General features: G+C 35.7%; 1 protein-coding gene across 2 annotated transcripts in view; it reads right to left on the reverse strand.

Moving 5' to 3' along the window:
* Positions 1-15,624, reverse strand: part of ESYT2 (extended synaptotagmin 2) — a 74,225-nt gene that overhangs the window by 17,900 nt on the left and 40,701 nt on the right. For both annotated transcript variants that reach the window (XM_005142132.4, XM_031042846.2), the window contains exons 7-13: positions 10,761-10,816; positions 8,231-8,351; positions 7,447-7,623; positions 6,927-7,009; positions 5,556-5,604; positions 4,813-4,902; positions 4,180-4,275 (exon numbers count right to left, since the gene is read on the reverse strand). In XM_005142132.4, coding sequence (XP_005142189.1) covers positions 4,180-4,275; positions 4,813-4,902; positions 5,556-5,604; positions 6,927-7,009; positions 7,447-7,623; positions 8,231-8,351; positions 10,761-10,816 — 672 coding nt within the window. The remainder of the gene's footprint in view (positions 1-4,179; positions 4,276-4,812; positions 4,903-5,555; positions 5,605-6,926; positions 7,010-7,446; positions 7,624-8,230; positions 8,352-10,760; positions 10,817-15,624) is intronic.

Below are 15,624 nucleotides of genomic sequence, written 5' to 3' on the forward strand. Positions count from 1 at the left end.
TAGCACCCACACAAGTGCAGAAAAAGGCAGCCAACTGTGCTGTTGAAGGAAATCCAGAGCTGGCTATCTTAAAATGGTTGCTGTTTTACTGACTCACAAATTGCTTCAGGGATTTGGAAACTTTTGACCAATGCCTAAAGAGAAGCTCTTAGGTATAGAATACATATTCTACTGCAAAGACCCTAAGATCAATCAGGGCTATCTTTATCAAGCATTTTGATTTTTTTAACTACTTTTTTTAGGATGTATCTAGTATTTTTATAACTAAAAGAAACAGCAACTACTTAACAGGTTTAATACCAAGATAACTGAATCATAGCTAGATTTTAACAAGGTTTGGTAATGAATATAACTTCTTTGATACTTTGAGATGAACTTCTGCACAAAAACTAACTGAAAGGCCTACAGAAAAGGGTTTTGTAGGGATTTGGGAGGGGCGGGGGGAGGTGTTTATGATCAATCCAGGTTTATTATATGAACCAAAAGTAGCCAGCCAGCAATGAATTTATCTGCGCAGTCTACAAAAGCATACCCACATCTCTCTGGCAAAAGAATTCTTATTCTGAACAGATTCTTATTCAGATACCAAGGTTGTGGTTATAGATTAAGTGTAAGATATTCAGAGGCTCATTAGGCAGTAATAATCTTGTAACGTTACATTCAAGCAAGAAATATCAATTGGGATTAATATGAATTCCTAGCCTGGAGTTTCCTGACTAGAGACTAACTTGAAAAAAAGAAAAGGAGCTTGGGAATTTGCAAAACAAGGAACATCATGGAGTGAAATAGAATTTACAAGGGAATTTATAGTTTGGGGAGCACAAAGAACTACACCCATTTTTAAAGCAATACTTGAACCAGGGTGGAGAGGTTGCAAGTTCTTACAAACATTGAGTACATCACCTTTTAAAAAAACTATAGGGATGTTGGTTGTAATATTTAATTTCTTTGCAATAAAAGCCAACAATTCACCAGCACACAGTGTGCTTGTACAGTAGGCATTTTACTTCTCAATGAATCAGCTTTTTTCAAAAAACTTATCTTGGGTTTTTATCATAAGAAGTTAATTACTTACCCAATGATATACTGATCAATGAAATTTAAGTAGCCTTTAAAATGCAATAAAAGTAGCACAAAAACAATGCACACTTGTTGTAACCATGCAGCAAAACAAATTGCATGCTCTCATTCCACTAGAGTGAGTGGCTTTAGTAGCACTAATCCACACTCTGGCAGATAAAAGGTACAATACAAATAATACCAGAGAACTCACAAATAGTGCTCTATAGAGTGAGGTAGTGTTTTCACAAAAGACTAGTCCCGATGCTCTCCTCTCTTTTAAGTATCCACACCCAAAGTTTCCCTCGTAGATACTCTTAGGAAGATGGAAATGGAAGGAGAAAGCAGAGTGATGGGATTGTGGCAGAATGAATGCATAAGCAGCTTTACTACACAAAAAAGTTAAGGAAAACAGTCAAAAGATTCCAGAGAAAACAGCAGATAACAAAAAGTAAATATTTGTCATTACAAATAGCTTCATCTGCTAAATAACCTTCTTTAATGCAGTATGGTGAAAAGTTCTTATATTTTTATTTTTCATTATTATTCAAATATATTAACCCACTTTCAAAGCTTACACTTGGTAGTGCAGATTTATATGGCAGATACAACCAGGTAAACTTAGAGACCATCCTTCTATGCTATTTTTCTATTTCCCTTGAAACATAAATCAGTTTCAGGTAAATCATCCCACTGTCTCCAAAACCCACAACTGTGATGCATCTACTTAAAAGAAATGTCTGTGCTGGGTATTATCTGCTATAAAGCAAAGAAAACAAGCTCTAAAATGTACCAGTAAGCATTCACTTAGGAAATCCATTCTGGAAGGTAATAAAAAGCTCTTATTTATCTACAAAATATTTCAGCTGTAACATTAAAGTTGCAGACAAGCCTTCAAAGCTATTAATTCTCTTAATTCTCTTTGAACTTTTTATTCCCCATAAATACAAGCAATCCAACACAACATGAGAAGCCGGCAGACTTTCATGTTTAGTCATGTAAATGTTATTCCATATTAGAATCAAATGGACATTAAAAAGCTGCATTCGCTACAGTTCACTGCAGTATGTCTGCCAGCTCCATGACATTACCTAAGCATTGTCTCTAGAATCTATAGGTATCTTTTCAGTTCTCATATATGAAAAAGTCTTCCCATGATATTCCCCCCCCACCCCCACCTAACTATGAAGCCTTTTCATATCTGGTTTTGGACAACTTGAATTTAACAGAGTATTGTGTTATTTTATTGTTGTCAACTTGTAAACAGAATTTTCAAGGGTTCAGTGTTACTTTTTACCATATTCTTTATAGCACATTTCTGGAAAGAAAATTACTTTAAGTTAAAAAGTGAGTCATTTGCAGCAGCTGCTTTTCTGGGATGGCAGAGCAAGGGGAAAAAACAATGAATTAAACAGACCTCAAACTATGACCATCCTTATTCTCAACCCACGCAGGTTCTCTTGTACTGTAGTCAGAACATACACAGCACTAAGAAATTTGGCATTCTGATCCTAATTTTCCTAAGTGGTCAGCTTTGTGCAAGCATCCTCCACTTTCTGGGCCCTAGAATTTAGAGACCTACTGAATGGAAGCACTGATTAAGACCTTGAAATTAAAGTATTGTCCCCAAAAATAGATAGAACTCAAGACTTGTAGTATAACCTTTCTGAAGGAGAGAGACAGTGTTACAGAATGTTTGTTTCAAATAAGAAAGGAAAAACCTAGAATTATGATAAAGCCTTTGAGTACTTGCTGAAGAAACTAATCTAATATAGACAAACCAATATATGGAAAAAACCCTGAAATTGTGGATGAGAAAACTTAAAACTATTCCTTTTAAGTAAGTGTTAAGTTTAGTGTATTTTAACAAATATATTAAACTTGTAACAGTTTGAGTAAAATTCAGTAGTCAAAAATAAAATACAGAAACAGATTCAATTTAATCCAGTGCACAAAACAGCAGATGGACTTTTCTGTGTATTACCGTGCTCTGAAACTGATGTTAAGCACAGCGTACTCCTATTTCTGCTTACACTGCTGTACTAGAGTAATTCTACTCTTTTTCTGCTAAGTTACAGAGTTCCCCTGGACTAAAAAGAAGTTAAAAAGATAATGCAGGACTCTATTCCAAATGAGCTACATCTTTTTAGCTTTTATGATAACCTATAAATACTACTTCCAAACTCTGCTTTATACACCCTGGAGCAAACATGGAATCACTAGTTAGTGATATTGATTGTTTAGGCTACTAAGGTTTCATCTGTTACCACTTCATTTTTATGCAGCATTTTAAGTTGAATGGACAAATTTGAAAAATGCATATAAAAAAACCCTTGAAAAGCCTTGAGGCTTGAAAACTTTAGCCTCTGACTAGTATTCTAATCATCACTTCCAGAATGTCTCATCTAATAGCAATGCTGAAAAAAACAGCAAAACTCACTCTTATGCTTGACATATCTATTCACGGTAAGGTTTCCTTTATTACTATCAGTTACAACCAGGAACAGCCTTTTACTAACCTGAAGTAAACTACACCACAGTGTGTGTTTGTCACAGACGAGCTATTGTCACAGTTCTATAGTATAATCCATATAATGACAAAACCATGAATCTTTTTGGTTTCGTTTTGTACAAGCAAATAAACAATAACCTAAATGATAACCTGACAGAAATCTTAACTGTAGAGTATTAATTTCATGAGAACTTCAGTACCTTCATATCTACCACAGATAACCTAAACCAAAGCAAGCAAGTTTACCTGAACTCAAGGAAGTGAGACTTTGTCCAGTTAGTTCCTTAAAAATTCTCCTGCTAATCCTATACTATTTATGGAAAACATTGTGTAATAAAAACATGCAGCCTTTCAAGTCCAGGAAAGGAGCATTCTTTAAAGAAAAACCCCACACTGATTGAAGAATCATGTTTTATTAAATATATATCTATAATACTATACTACTAGAAATGTGGACCTTACATTACACGTTCTGAAAGGAGAGAAAGGATAGAAAACATGGCATAATGTGTGTTAGTAAAGCAGTGTGCCATACTACCAAGCAAGACATGCTGGAAGTACGCAAGAGATACCCATGACAAGAGGGTAACCATCAGAATAAAACTTACAGGCAGGTTTCTTGCCGAGTCCAAATAAAGAATAAGCAATGCAGAAGAAAGACCATCATTGGCATGGTCTTTATCAGCTCTAATGCTTGTTAGCACCTAAAAAATATAAAACATACCGTAAGCCTTTCTGAGAATCACATATACTGTTGTGTCCCATTCCTGAAAAATATTTTAAAAACATTTCCCAAAACACAAACATTCAGAAGTGCACACTATAAAGCATAAGTAATAAGTTTTCAAGACTTATACAGCTATCTCAAACACATTCTTTTCGGAAATTTCCACCCCATTTCCTAGTTATTTCTTTTTTGGACTGGACAGATTATAGTATCATATCCTGTTTAATCTCTCAGTCTAGTGAAATGATAGCTAATATTGTCAAACCATAAACATTAAGAGGAAAAATGCATTTAAAATCCTGTGCCACAAGAGTACATTGACAGTTATGACTGGTATGAGATTTCTGAAAACAAACATCTTGGAATAAAGTTACAGGTTTATCCAAATGCACAACAACTAGAGAAATAAATTACTCACATACTTAAACACACACACACACACAAAAGAACCTGCAACAAAGAAACACCCCACATAAATTAGTATTAGAACAAAAATAATGCGCTCCTTTAATACCTTGTCTAGGTTTTCAGCAGTTGGCATCAATGTGAGCCATTCGAGTTTTAAATGCAACTTTCCTTTGGACACTTCATCCAAAGTAAACCACTAAAAATTAAGCAAAGTAATGTGAAATAATCTGACACTGAACAAATACATGAGTGAAATTGGCTCTTCAAGTCATTTCAAAATGCTAAGGTCTACTAGAAATCTCATAGAGTTTAGGTCTGGATAACCCGAAAAGATCTGATTCATTTTCTAAAATACCCTATTTCGCACTAGATAGTACAATACAGAATTAAAAAAATCAGCCAGCAACACCTCTATATTATAAAGTAAAAAGGATTTTTAAAATATCAAGAGGATTCTTTAAGTTCTATAAAGATGTTCTAGACATAGAAACCCTGCATAAGATTATTATATAATCTCTCCTACATATATGACAAAAATTAGTCTGCTAAGTCTAGTAATAGTTAAACCAGGCAATTAACTATTCTTCTGCAAGGAAAGTTTTTATCAAATATATAAGTAAGTGCTTTTTGCGGTCACATACTAATAATCTTAAAACCTTCAGACAGAAGAACAACATTATTCTTTAGATTTGACCAGTTCAGATATACTTTAAACCACTGTGCTGATCATCGGGGAATCTAGTCCTGTAGCATTAAGCTTACTTGTGCACATCCCCAAGAAGGAAAGAATAATACAAGAATAAATACATAATATGGGCTTTTTTAAACCAATACTTACTGAACACTTACCTCATCTAGAAGACGCTCCTTTTCAACTTCAATTAAATCTATCATCAAACTAAAAAAAAAAAAAGAGAAAAAAGGAAAAGAAACAGTATTTTAGCAAAGCTAAAAATCCAGTACAGAACTCAAACCCCACCCTGTGCTTGCTGAGTATCCAGGCTTCCACTGAGATCAAAAGAGCAGAATACTATTCTTTTAGCCCCTAAGAAAGAAGCAGGGAATGAAATGGTTGAATGAAGATGAGTGCAGGATAACAGAAAATATGCCTATACTAGAGCCCATCCTGTAGCTATGAGGGCAGCTGACATAATATGGCTCACATACATATGACCAAACTCTCAAAACAGTGAACACATCCAAACTACCCACTGGAAATAGCCCCTGGACATATACTATGACCGAATTCATGCTTTGGCATTGTCTGGCAGAGGGCTAGTTCACACAAGCTAAAAATGTACCAGGGAATCTGCTAAAAATTAAATAGCACAGACAACTGCATGCCAGTGCATGAACATCTGTTGTAGCTTTTTATTTTATTAGTACTGATGTACACACTATGCCACTTTCCCCCCACCACCACTTCAGTGTAAGATTAGGGATGTGTAAAGAAAAGAAGCCTTTGTACTACCTACTTCTTTATTTTAATGAGAAGAGAAGTAGGTACTGTTGCTCCTGTTAAGAGAGAAGGAGCTGGAAAGATAAGGGAGTTCTACTCTGTATGGAAAGCAACAATGGGAAGCTCCAAAACTCTGCAAGAAATAAAGGTGACAAATTACTGGAGAAAGAAGCTGACTAAAGCCCTGAAATGTTTATGGGTAAACACTAAAGGTAGGCCTATGGAGTCTAAGGGTGAGTAATGTTTGCAAAAGCATTACAGCAAAATCATTTCTTTAATCAAATAGTTAAGATCAGCTCTTAAAGAAAAATAAACCTTTAGATAGGCATTTGAAAAACTATGAAGATGAGGAAGATACACAGTTCTAAAGCTGTATTAACTTTACCTGAAAAAATAATTAAAACTTAGTGCTATCTTACAATTATTAAAGCAGGTAGGATCTAATTCCTTAAAACAAATCTTTTTTTATTCCTGGGTACCCATAATACTTACCTTCTTTATTTAAAAAATATGTAAACATAAAGATGTGTAGATACACACAAAAGCACATTTTTATATTCATATACTTAAATATATTAAGAGAATTGCTTACTATCCTAATTTTGAAAAGATAATTTATCTAGAAATCGAGTACTATAGCAGAACTACAACTGCAATTTAAAAAAAAACAACAAAGCAAAGAAACAAACAAAAAAAGACCTATGTCAAGAATACTTAATCTCTTTTTCAATACCTACAAACATGTTCTCCAGAACATTTACCTTCCCAGGAAGTCATCTTTGTCTGGATCTTCATCAAAGAGCTCAATCTCTAGCTCCTGTCCTGGATGTTCATACACTAAGGCCTGCAAGTACAGTAAGATGGCATTTTCAATGGTAAAACTAACTAGCTTTGTTTAATGGCAGCATAACAGTAAAACATTGAATTGCAGTGTCTTTGTGTATTAAAATGTATCAAGAAGCAAATGCTTTAATAAAGATGGAATTTAATGAGTAGAGCAAGTAAAAATGCTATTTAGATGCTATTTAGTAATGTTGGCTTTAAGAGACTAGACTGTTTTTCAGAATTATTGATGCTTAGTTTAGGAAATACGTATATATATATATATATATATATATATATAAGCATCAATGGAGAATTTCTGTTTTGCTACAGAACTCTGGGCTTTTAGAGGGAGACATTAAGAAGCTCCTCAAGAGAATCCCCAAAATACCTTCTTTAACAAAAGAAATTTCAGAAGACAACTTTACTGAACGCACAAGGTATTTTTATTGGTTATACCTCATAAACTTCATTCCATTTTGGATTGAGATTTTCTTTGATGACCTTGCTTTGGAAAATCTGGTTACCCACACGGATGATTCCATAAGGATCTGACTTCCCTTTGACAATCCCTTTTAGGTAAGTATCTTTCCCCTCCAGGTCCTGAGCTTCAATAAAGTGTATCCTTAAAACACCCTGAAAAAGATGAGTTTATGCAATAATCTGAAAGCTTCTATGTCATCACAATTTATGCAGTGTATGTTTTATAATTTCCACTGTGATTTCACTAATATAAAACTTAATTTGGAGACACTGTAAATGAGGGGATATCAATGATGATTCACATATACAGCAGGCCTAGCACTCAAGAGACTCCTGAAAAGAAAAACTGTCATCAGCAATCAGAAACATTCCAGTTATATCAAGAAATGCCATGTTACTGGAAGCGAGTAGCAATAAATAGCAACAACTTTCAAGTGAAGAGCCCTAACAATAATTTACAGTGATAATATAAAACATATGCTACTTAATTTTTGGTCTACACACTCAAACTGTATCTTAGCAAGTAATATGTTTAAGATTCTATTAAAACAAAGAAAAAAATCTTGGTGTATTATGAAACATTAACTCCACAGAAATTACTAATAAATGGAATCGATAACTTTAACTGACTGGATTTACTACAGCTTTCACTACTGCAGTAACTGTATTTAGAAATTCACAAAGATGTGAATATCTTTTAACAGCTATTACTGCAGGGAAAAAAAAGTAGAAGCCAGATTATTAGCAGAAACATGCTTACCTTTGGCATAGGAAACCGCAACTGAGCAATCTGCACTTCACTGACAAGGGGGACTGTAATTCTATTTGGAAGGACCAGGTAGTTGGATATTATATCCAATATTATTGTATCTGATAAGCCACTGTTGGAGAAAATAACCCTTGGTTACTTCATGAGATTTAAACACATTTTGTCACACTCATATGCTCCTTTTGCTGCTTAACCTAAAAGGAGAAAAGATTTGCCTTTGGGGGGGGCAGAAGATACACCTGGTTTTTAATAATTTTTTTTCAAATAAAGGATTCTTGCCAAAATGACCACCAGGTGGAAGCAGCTGACGCTGAATAGCAGAAACCACATAGATTAGTATAAACGCATTTCCTTGCCACTGCCAAGTTGCCCCCTCACTCCCGCTTTTTAAAACCATCCAGGGTAAATGGCTATTGCATGTTTTCTTGCCTGAAATGCATATAACCAAGCAGATGGTAACTGTTAATCTGCTTTTGTATTTCAATAATGATTTAACTGTCCCTGAAAGTTTGGCTAAGCTTTCCCATGCTGTTATGAAACAAGTTGAACTTCAGCTGGGAGGACTTGTCATTTAAGACAGAAACGGAAAGAAGTCATGCTCATGCCCGAGTAAAATATAGCCTGGGGAAGCAAAACAGATTTTGTTCTGGTAAAAAGGGAGTGACAGTACAATCACATTGGCAATGAATCATTAAAAAAACAACAAACAAACAAAAAAAAAACCCACAAAAAAATCAGCCCATACCATTCCATAAATACAGGAAATAAAAATATTTCCTTAACTACGAGTTCACCCAGTTTGGGTCTCAACTGACAACAAATCAGTGCGCTGTCAGACTGACACCACCGGTTACACACATTGCATACACTGGCAAAAAGGCAGAACAGGTGTAAAACACTCCAATATATATTTTATTATACTATCAAAAGCTCAATTTTGTTGCAGAGAAGTAATTGGCAGTTACCAACTCTTCTGCATTTCTCTCTATCTAGCTTTACTTAAGTTTTAGTGACAGAATCAGCAGCTATGTATTTTTTCTTGTGTTTTTATTCATACTGCAGAGACAGCACATCTCCCACTGTGTAGTGAATTTTTACTATATCTCAAGCAACCATAATATAATTCATCTTCCCATCACCCACATCCTCTCCTGACATCACTTAAGTGTTCTCACAGCCTGGCTCCTCCTCACATCAAGACTTTAGTTCCATTCCTCTATAAGGTATACTGATGATAGAATATTAATTATTTTTGTGTCATTCTCCTGTGGAGTCATATATGAAGAGCAACGGAAGTTGCTGACAGGGAAGCTGTTAGCAGCAAATGCAAAAATTCATTTAGCAAAAACATTTGCAGACAGTATGAAACAAGTAGTTTAGTGTGCAGCCCACATCCGTTGTACGAGAAATGTACCTGTGGTGGCAGCAATCTCTTATGCATCGTTTATAACAACTGTGATATGTCAAGCTGTCGTACCAAAACATACAATCCATCTATGCAGATAAGGAAACCAAATACATCACTGAAGATATCTCTTGGCAAGGCAAAGCATGAGTCACCACAGTTACTATAGAAACCATACCACATCTAGATGGCACCATTTTATGCATATGTGGCCAAGCTTGGTTGCTCTGGAAACCATAAACTTCAGATACTTAGAAAGAGTTTGTTTAGATTTGAGGTTTTGTGTTTGCAGTCAGGCAAATATGCAGCATGATATTAATCTCAGGAGCCTAGTAAGCTTAAGTATTAAACATAAATTTATTAGTGTTGTGTCAAAAGAGCAAATTACTACTCAGGAGCTGTATTTTGGAAGCCATTTTCTCACTCATCAAGCGAACCTCTTTTCTCAGAGGCAGTCTTAAGCAGACTCGAAACATAAGCAATTCCTGCAGCCATTAACCTACTTAATGCAAGCTCTACTTTCAAACTGTTCAACTGGGATTCCAGCTTCATCTGTCTAAGCAAAGCAAAAAACATTTCAGTGACACAACTGAGCACCAGAGGATTAATTTAATGCCTAAATTCAAACTTTTTTTTTTTTACAATAAAAAGTAATTCTGGAGTCAGCCAACTCCTGAGAGTATGGGATCAATAAAAAAAAACTAGTCACAAAATCCAAGTGTGCATCAGATCCACCATTATCCCCTTAGCTATTGTCTCAATATTAAAACCCCCCTGTGTAACTATAACTAGATAATTATGAATGTATTTATGGATTTAACCATATCAGGATTGTAATGATTCAAAGTAGCTTGGTTTTCATCTCTACTTCTGATTTATTCTTTGAGGTTTTATTGTGCACTACTAAAATGTTTTTAAAAAGACCTACTAGGTATACTTTTGATGTACTTTCACTAAAATCACTACCTTCTGCATATGGAGCAATTTCACGTAATTCCAAATGAAAATATAACTGCTCAGAGTCATTTAACATAAACTTATTTAGCTGACAGTCTTCAGATTTTCTGGGGTTTATTAGGATGGAGGAATATCAAACACTACTTTACATACACTTACTTCAGCCCCGGAACGTCCAGAAGATTGGTCAATCCAGTCCAGTTAATTTCTAATAGCTGTGAATTACAGAGAAAGGAGAAGGGGAAATGGAGGGAGTGGGGGAAGAGACAAGAAAAAGAAAAGAAATAAACCTGATCAGTATAGATTCTGACCAGTGGAGGCTTAATAACCAGTTTCTAGTTTCTAGTTTTTTCTTAAGCAAAACGTTTTCCATTCTAAATAATTTTTAGCCACATTTTTTAACACAGTTACAAAAACAGTTAACCATCCTCTTATACACCCTTCCACACAAACATAAATATACACATGCACACTCCAATATACATATGTATATAGTATCTACTACACACAACCAACATCAAATACTGTAATAAGGTCCTATTTTCTGAATAAATATATTCATATTCACCATAGACGTGTAATAGATGAACAGTCACTAACATGAATTTGCAAAGTATAACAAGCTGATGAAGAATCCCATTTGGGAGCAGAAAATAGGAGATCTAGAAGATACGACCAATGAAAAGTATTGGTCATAGGACTGGGTGGTGGAAGGAGGATGTGACAATAGCTTGCAAACACAGAGTTGGCTGTTTTCAATGATAAAGACAAATTCATTCTACCACTGATGCAGTAAAGATGAAAGGTATCAACAGGAGTAAGTATCAAAGTGAGAAAAATCTTCAGAAAAAGCTTATAGGCATAACTCATTGCTAGATCATATATAATATATACTTCCTTTGCTGAAAGTCTTTACAGAATATTAGACCAATGCTATAAAGGTACTTATCTGTTTCAGAGCTGCTGACATTTAACAACCAATTTCTAATATTGCTTTCAACCTGTAATCGTTTAATTCTAGACAACAAAACTAACAGAATCTAATTTTCTTATCTCCCTTTTCACTGAAAACCTCCTACTAACTGCATAGAATTGACTAGAAGCAACAAACAAATCCAAACTCACCTAACTACTCCCAGGCTTCCAAATCCAACTAACCCAATCTAAAAATCACTGCATAAAAAAAAAAAGTTTAAAAGATTTTGAGATTCGTTGACTAAGAAACTAATTGTGGTGGTTCATTTACATGCTGAAACAAAACAACAAATCTCTAAAAGTCTCTACAAGAACGTGTGTTGTATCTTTCCACAAAAAGGCAAGAATCTTCACCCTACATTCATTTGCTATAAAAAACCAGCACGTACCATTCTTTTATAAAGGTTCTATTTATAGTTTAATTAGTGATTTCCTTTGTGAATACTTTGACTAAAGATAACACATAATACAATTACTTACATAAGGAGCACTTAATATACTTTTGGAATAGTAGTAAAATATTTTAACAATGTTATCTATGAAACACCTAGCCTACCTGTAACAAACAGTAAAGCAGAAAAAAATCAATATCCTTTTAATGGAAAAAGTAGTAGAATGTAGTAACTAAATGTTCCAAAACAAAAGGTAAGACATATCATGGGATGTACTGCAAGAATCTACATGAGCCAGAAGCATGCCACAAAGAAGGCTAACGCTACCCGGGGCTGCATTAGGAAAACCATTGCCAGCAGGTTGAGGGAGGCAATCCTTCCCCTCTGCTCAGCACTGAGGAGGCCACACCTGGAGAGCTTTGTGCACTGCTGGACTCCTCAAAGAGTCATGAATATGAGTAAGGGATTGAAGCATCTCTCCTATGAGGAAAAGCTGAGAGCACTGAGACTATTTAGTCCAAAGAAGAGAAGGTTTGGGTGGGATCTTATAAATGTCTAGAAATACCTTAAGGGAGGGTGCAAAGACAACAAAGCCAGGCTCTTCACAGTGGTGCTCAGTGACAGGACCAGAGGCAATGGACACAAACTGAAATGTGGAGGGGTCTCTCTGAACATCAGGAAACACATTTTTACTGTGAGGGTGACCACACCCTGGCACAGGTTGCCCAGAGAAGTTGTAGAGACTTTGCCTTCGGAGATACTCAAAAGCCACCTGGACATGGTCCTGGGCAACCTGCTCTAGATAGCCCCACTTGAACAAGCAGGTTGACCTAGATGACCTCTAGAAGTCTCTGTCAACCTCAACTATTCTATGAGTCTGTGAACAGATTACAACAAAGAACAATTTGGTCCCATCCAGGGATTAAGATCAGTGTCTTCCTTGCTATGCTATTCAATGAACAAACCTACAGACTTCAATAGAATACTTAAAATTTACCACCGTCCCTGCTGATAGCCATTCAGAAAAATAACTTCAGTTTTGTACTATATATTTCCTTAATCCTGCAGACCCACAAATTTTTAAGTAATATAGCATACAAGTAGCTTGGTAACAGCTGATAAGATTGACTAAAACTTGTGTTTTCAGCCTAGTTCTCAAGTTCTTAACACAAGTTTTGACATTACATAATGTGACACCTTAAAAATCCATGCAAGCTACCAAGGCTCTGGAAGAAGTAATTTTATACTGGTTTTAAGACAAAGAGCCCAACTGATTACATAATTTTTATTCCCTTTTTCATTATCCATAGGCAAATGGGAAAGCAAATACACATTATAAATATCCCCCCAAAAGTGGTCCCTATCCTAAGGTGTTCACATCTGCATCCCATTTAACAGTTTTAAATACTGATGTTTTCAGAATAAAGAGAAAATGAGAAAATACATTTCCTTTTGATTTTTTTTCATGCTTTGTTTAGCATACTGCATACAATAGTTAACACAGCAAAATCCTGCACTGCCTCCTAAACAGGCTTAACTGAATTGAGTAACGCAATGTTGAAATTCAGCATTGAGAAACGTCTCCTACACTAGACTGAAACATCTGTCATGGCGGTTTCTGTGTTAACCGCCACAATTCAAAACAAAATAAAGAACAACCTATGAGATACCACTGAGAACCAAAGATTTTCAATTCATGTGACCAAAAAGCATTTTTAAAGGTTGCAACACAGAGTGCTTATAGTACAATCTCACTAGCAATACTTTGATTATTACACTCCTCAAAAACTACTGGTTGATCTGGTCATCAGTCCTTAGACCATGAAGCATGTAAAAACACTTACACAAAGAAACTGAAAAAAATAGTGCTACTAAAAGCGGCCACTCAGACAAGAAATGTAATTAGTACATAGAATGTCAGAAGCTTCTATTCATCCACTTATTGTACAGGAATAAATACAAAGACAGAGGTCAATTTCAGACATGCTAAAGACAAATCCTCTTCCATTCAAAGTTGGAGCTAAGAATTTAAACACGTTACTAAGGCTAAGCACTTTACAGGATTATGAGAAAAGCTTTGCAAAGAGATCTTAAGCCATGAAATCTTTTGGAAGGAATACGATCCTTCAAAACACTGGCATAAATTAAGCTTTCCCTATCTGGGCTTTGAAAGTAAATTCTCCTTGTGAACAAGATTTGCTACATTTGCCCACCATAGATAGTGACTCCTTTCCAATTCTACCAGAAGAGTCCAGCAGTAATGAAGCACAGTGCAATAACACACACTCTAATCTTAGTCTACAAATAGTGAAAAATGTCTTACCCTCACTCCCCCTGCCCCCCTCCTGGTTTTGGTATTCTTCCCCTGTGCCCATCATTGCCAATTTTCCCTCAATAATGTTGTTTCAAATCTGCACTTTTGGCTTCCAAACATAATCAGATTTCAGCAGAAGACACACCTTTCTTAACTTAAAGAGTAGTTTTCCAAAAAGCAACACAAGTTCAGGCAAAAAAGGCTTATACCTGCAGTAGTATGGAAATAGCACTGACAGCAGACAAACTGGCAGTAGAAAGAAAAGAAAGTAAAATCTACAGTATTGCTCAATACACAAGAGGAAGCCTGTCCAGCCATAGTCCAGGAAAATAACAAGGATTTTCATTCTACATTTTGGGCATTGCCATGCCAAGACTTTCTGGAGAAGAAAATGACCTTCTAACTTGAAGTTCTGACAGTTAAGGTAAAGCAATGTCACCACCCTATCAGACTAAAACCTATGGAGAAAAAGGGAGCAAGCAGAAGACTGCCCTGCCACCTGATGAATCATCATATGAAGCAAAAAATAGGAAAAAAAAAATCATACTTAAGAAAAGGTTTTGGCCTTTAAATCTCCGAACAGGCTAATGATATTATTTCCTTCCCTGCCAGTGCTCTGAGCAATGCATTATTCGCTTAGTTTAGCTAAATTCAGGGAATGCCAGCTGGTTCTCTGCAGCAGAACTAACAGGGCACTGGAGAAACTACATTCAGGATTTGTCACTAAGTGAAATTCTGCCAGGAGGCAGAAATGGTGTGGTGCATTTCCACAGCTCATTGCAATTGAGAGAGGTGATGTGCCTTGCAGACTTACCAGCCAGCAGGATTTCAGACACCAGTTACACTTTCCGATGAAGTAGTCTGTGCGTCATGTTACTCAAAGCTCTTTGGTCTTTCAATTATTCCTCTGCTCAGAACAGTGAAAACAAATTGTTTCACTGCTCAGAGCAGTGAAAGCCAAGAAATTTGTCTTATTAAGGCTCTGTACTGAGAACTAATGCAACACATTCATTGAAAGAGAAAAAAAAACCCCAGCCATACATATATATGTATATATCCTGCAGCCTATAAGAAAAGGCGTGCTAAAAACTGATGAGCATTTTTGCATAGTTGGTGTTCTCAATACCCTGGATGCCTCTACAAAGGAAAAAGAATGTACTGGAATGTAGAATATACAGGGCTATGACTGAAGTTCACAGCAGCACAAAAGGCAGTCTCTAAGCACTGCCAACCTTGTGGCTTGATTTGGCTGCCATAAGCACTACTAATTCTCACAAGAGAAGCCACCAAGTATTGTAAAATGCTGATGAGCAATTTCCTGCTAACAAAGTTATGGAAGTAT

This window comes from Melopsittacus undulatus, chromosome 1 (assembly GCF_012275295.1).
Source record: "Melopsittacus undulatus isolate bMelUnd1 chromosome 1, bMelUnd1.mat.Z, whole genome shotgun sequence".
Classification (NCBI taxonomy): Eukaryota; Metazoa; Chordata; class Aves; order Psittaciformes; family Psittaculidae; genus Melopsittacus; species Melopsittacus undulatus.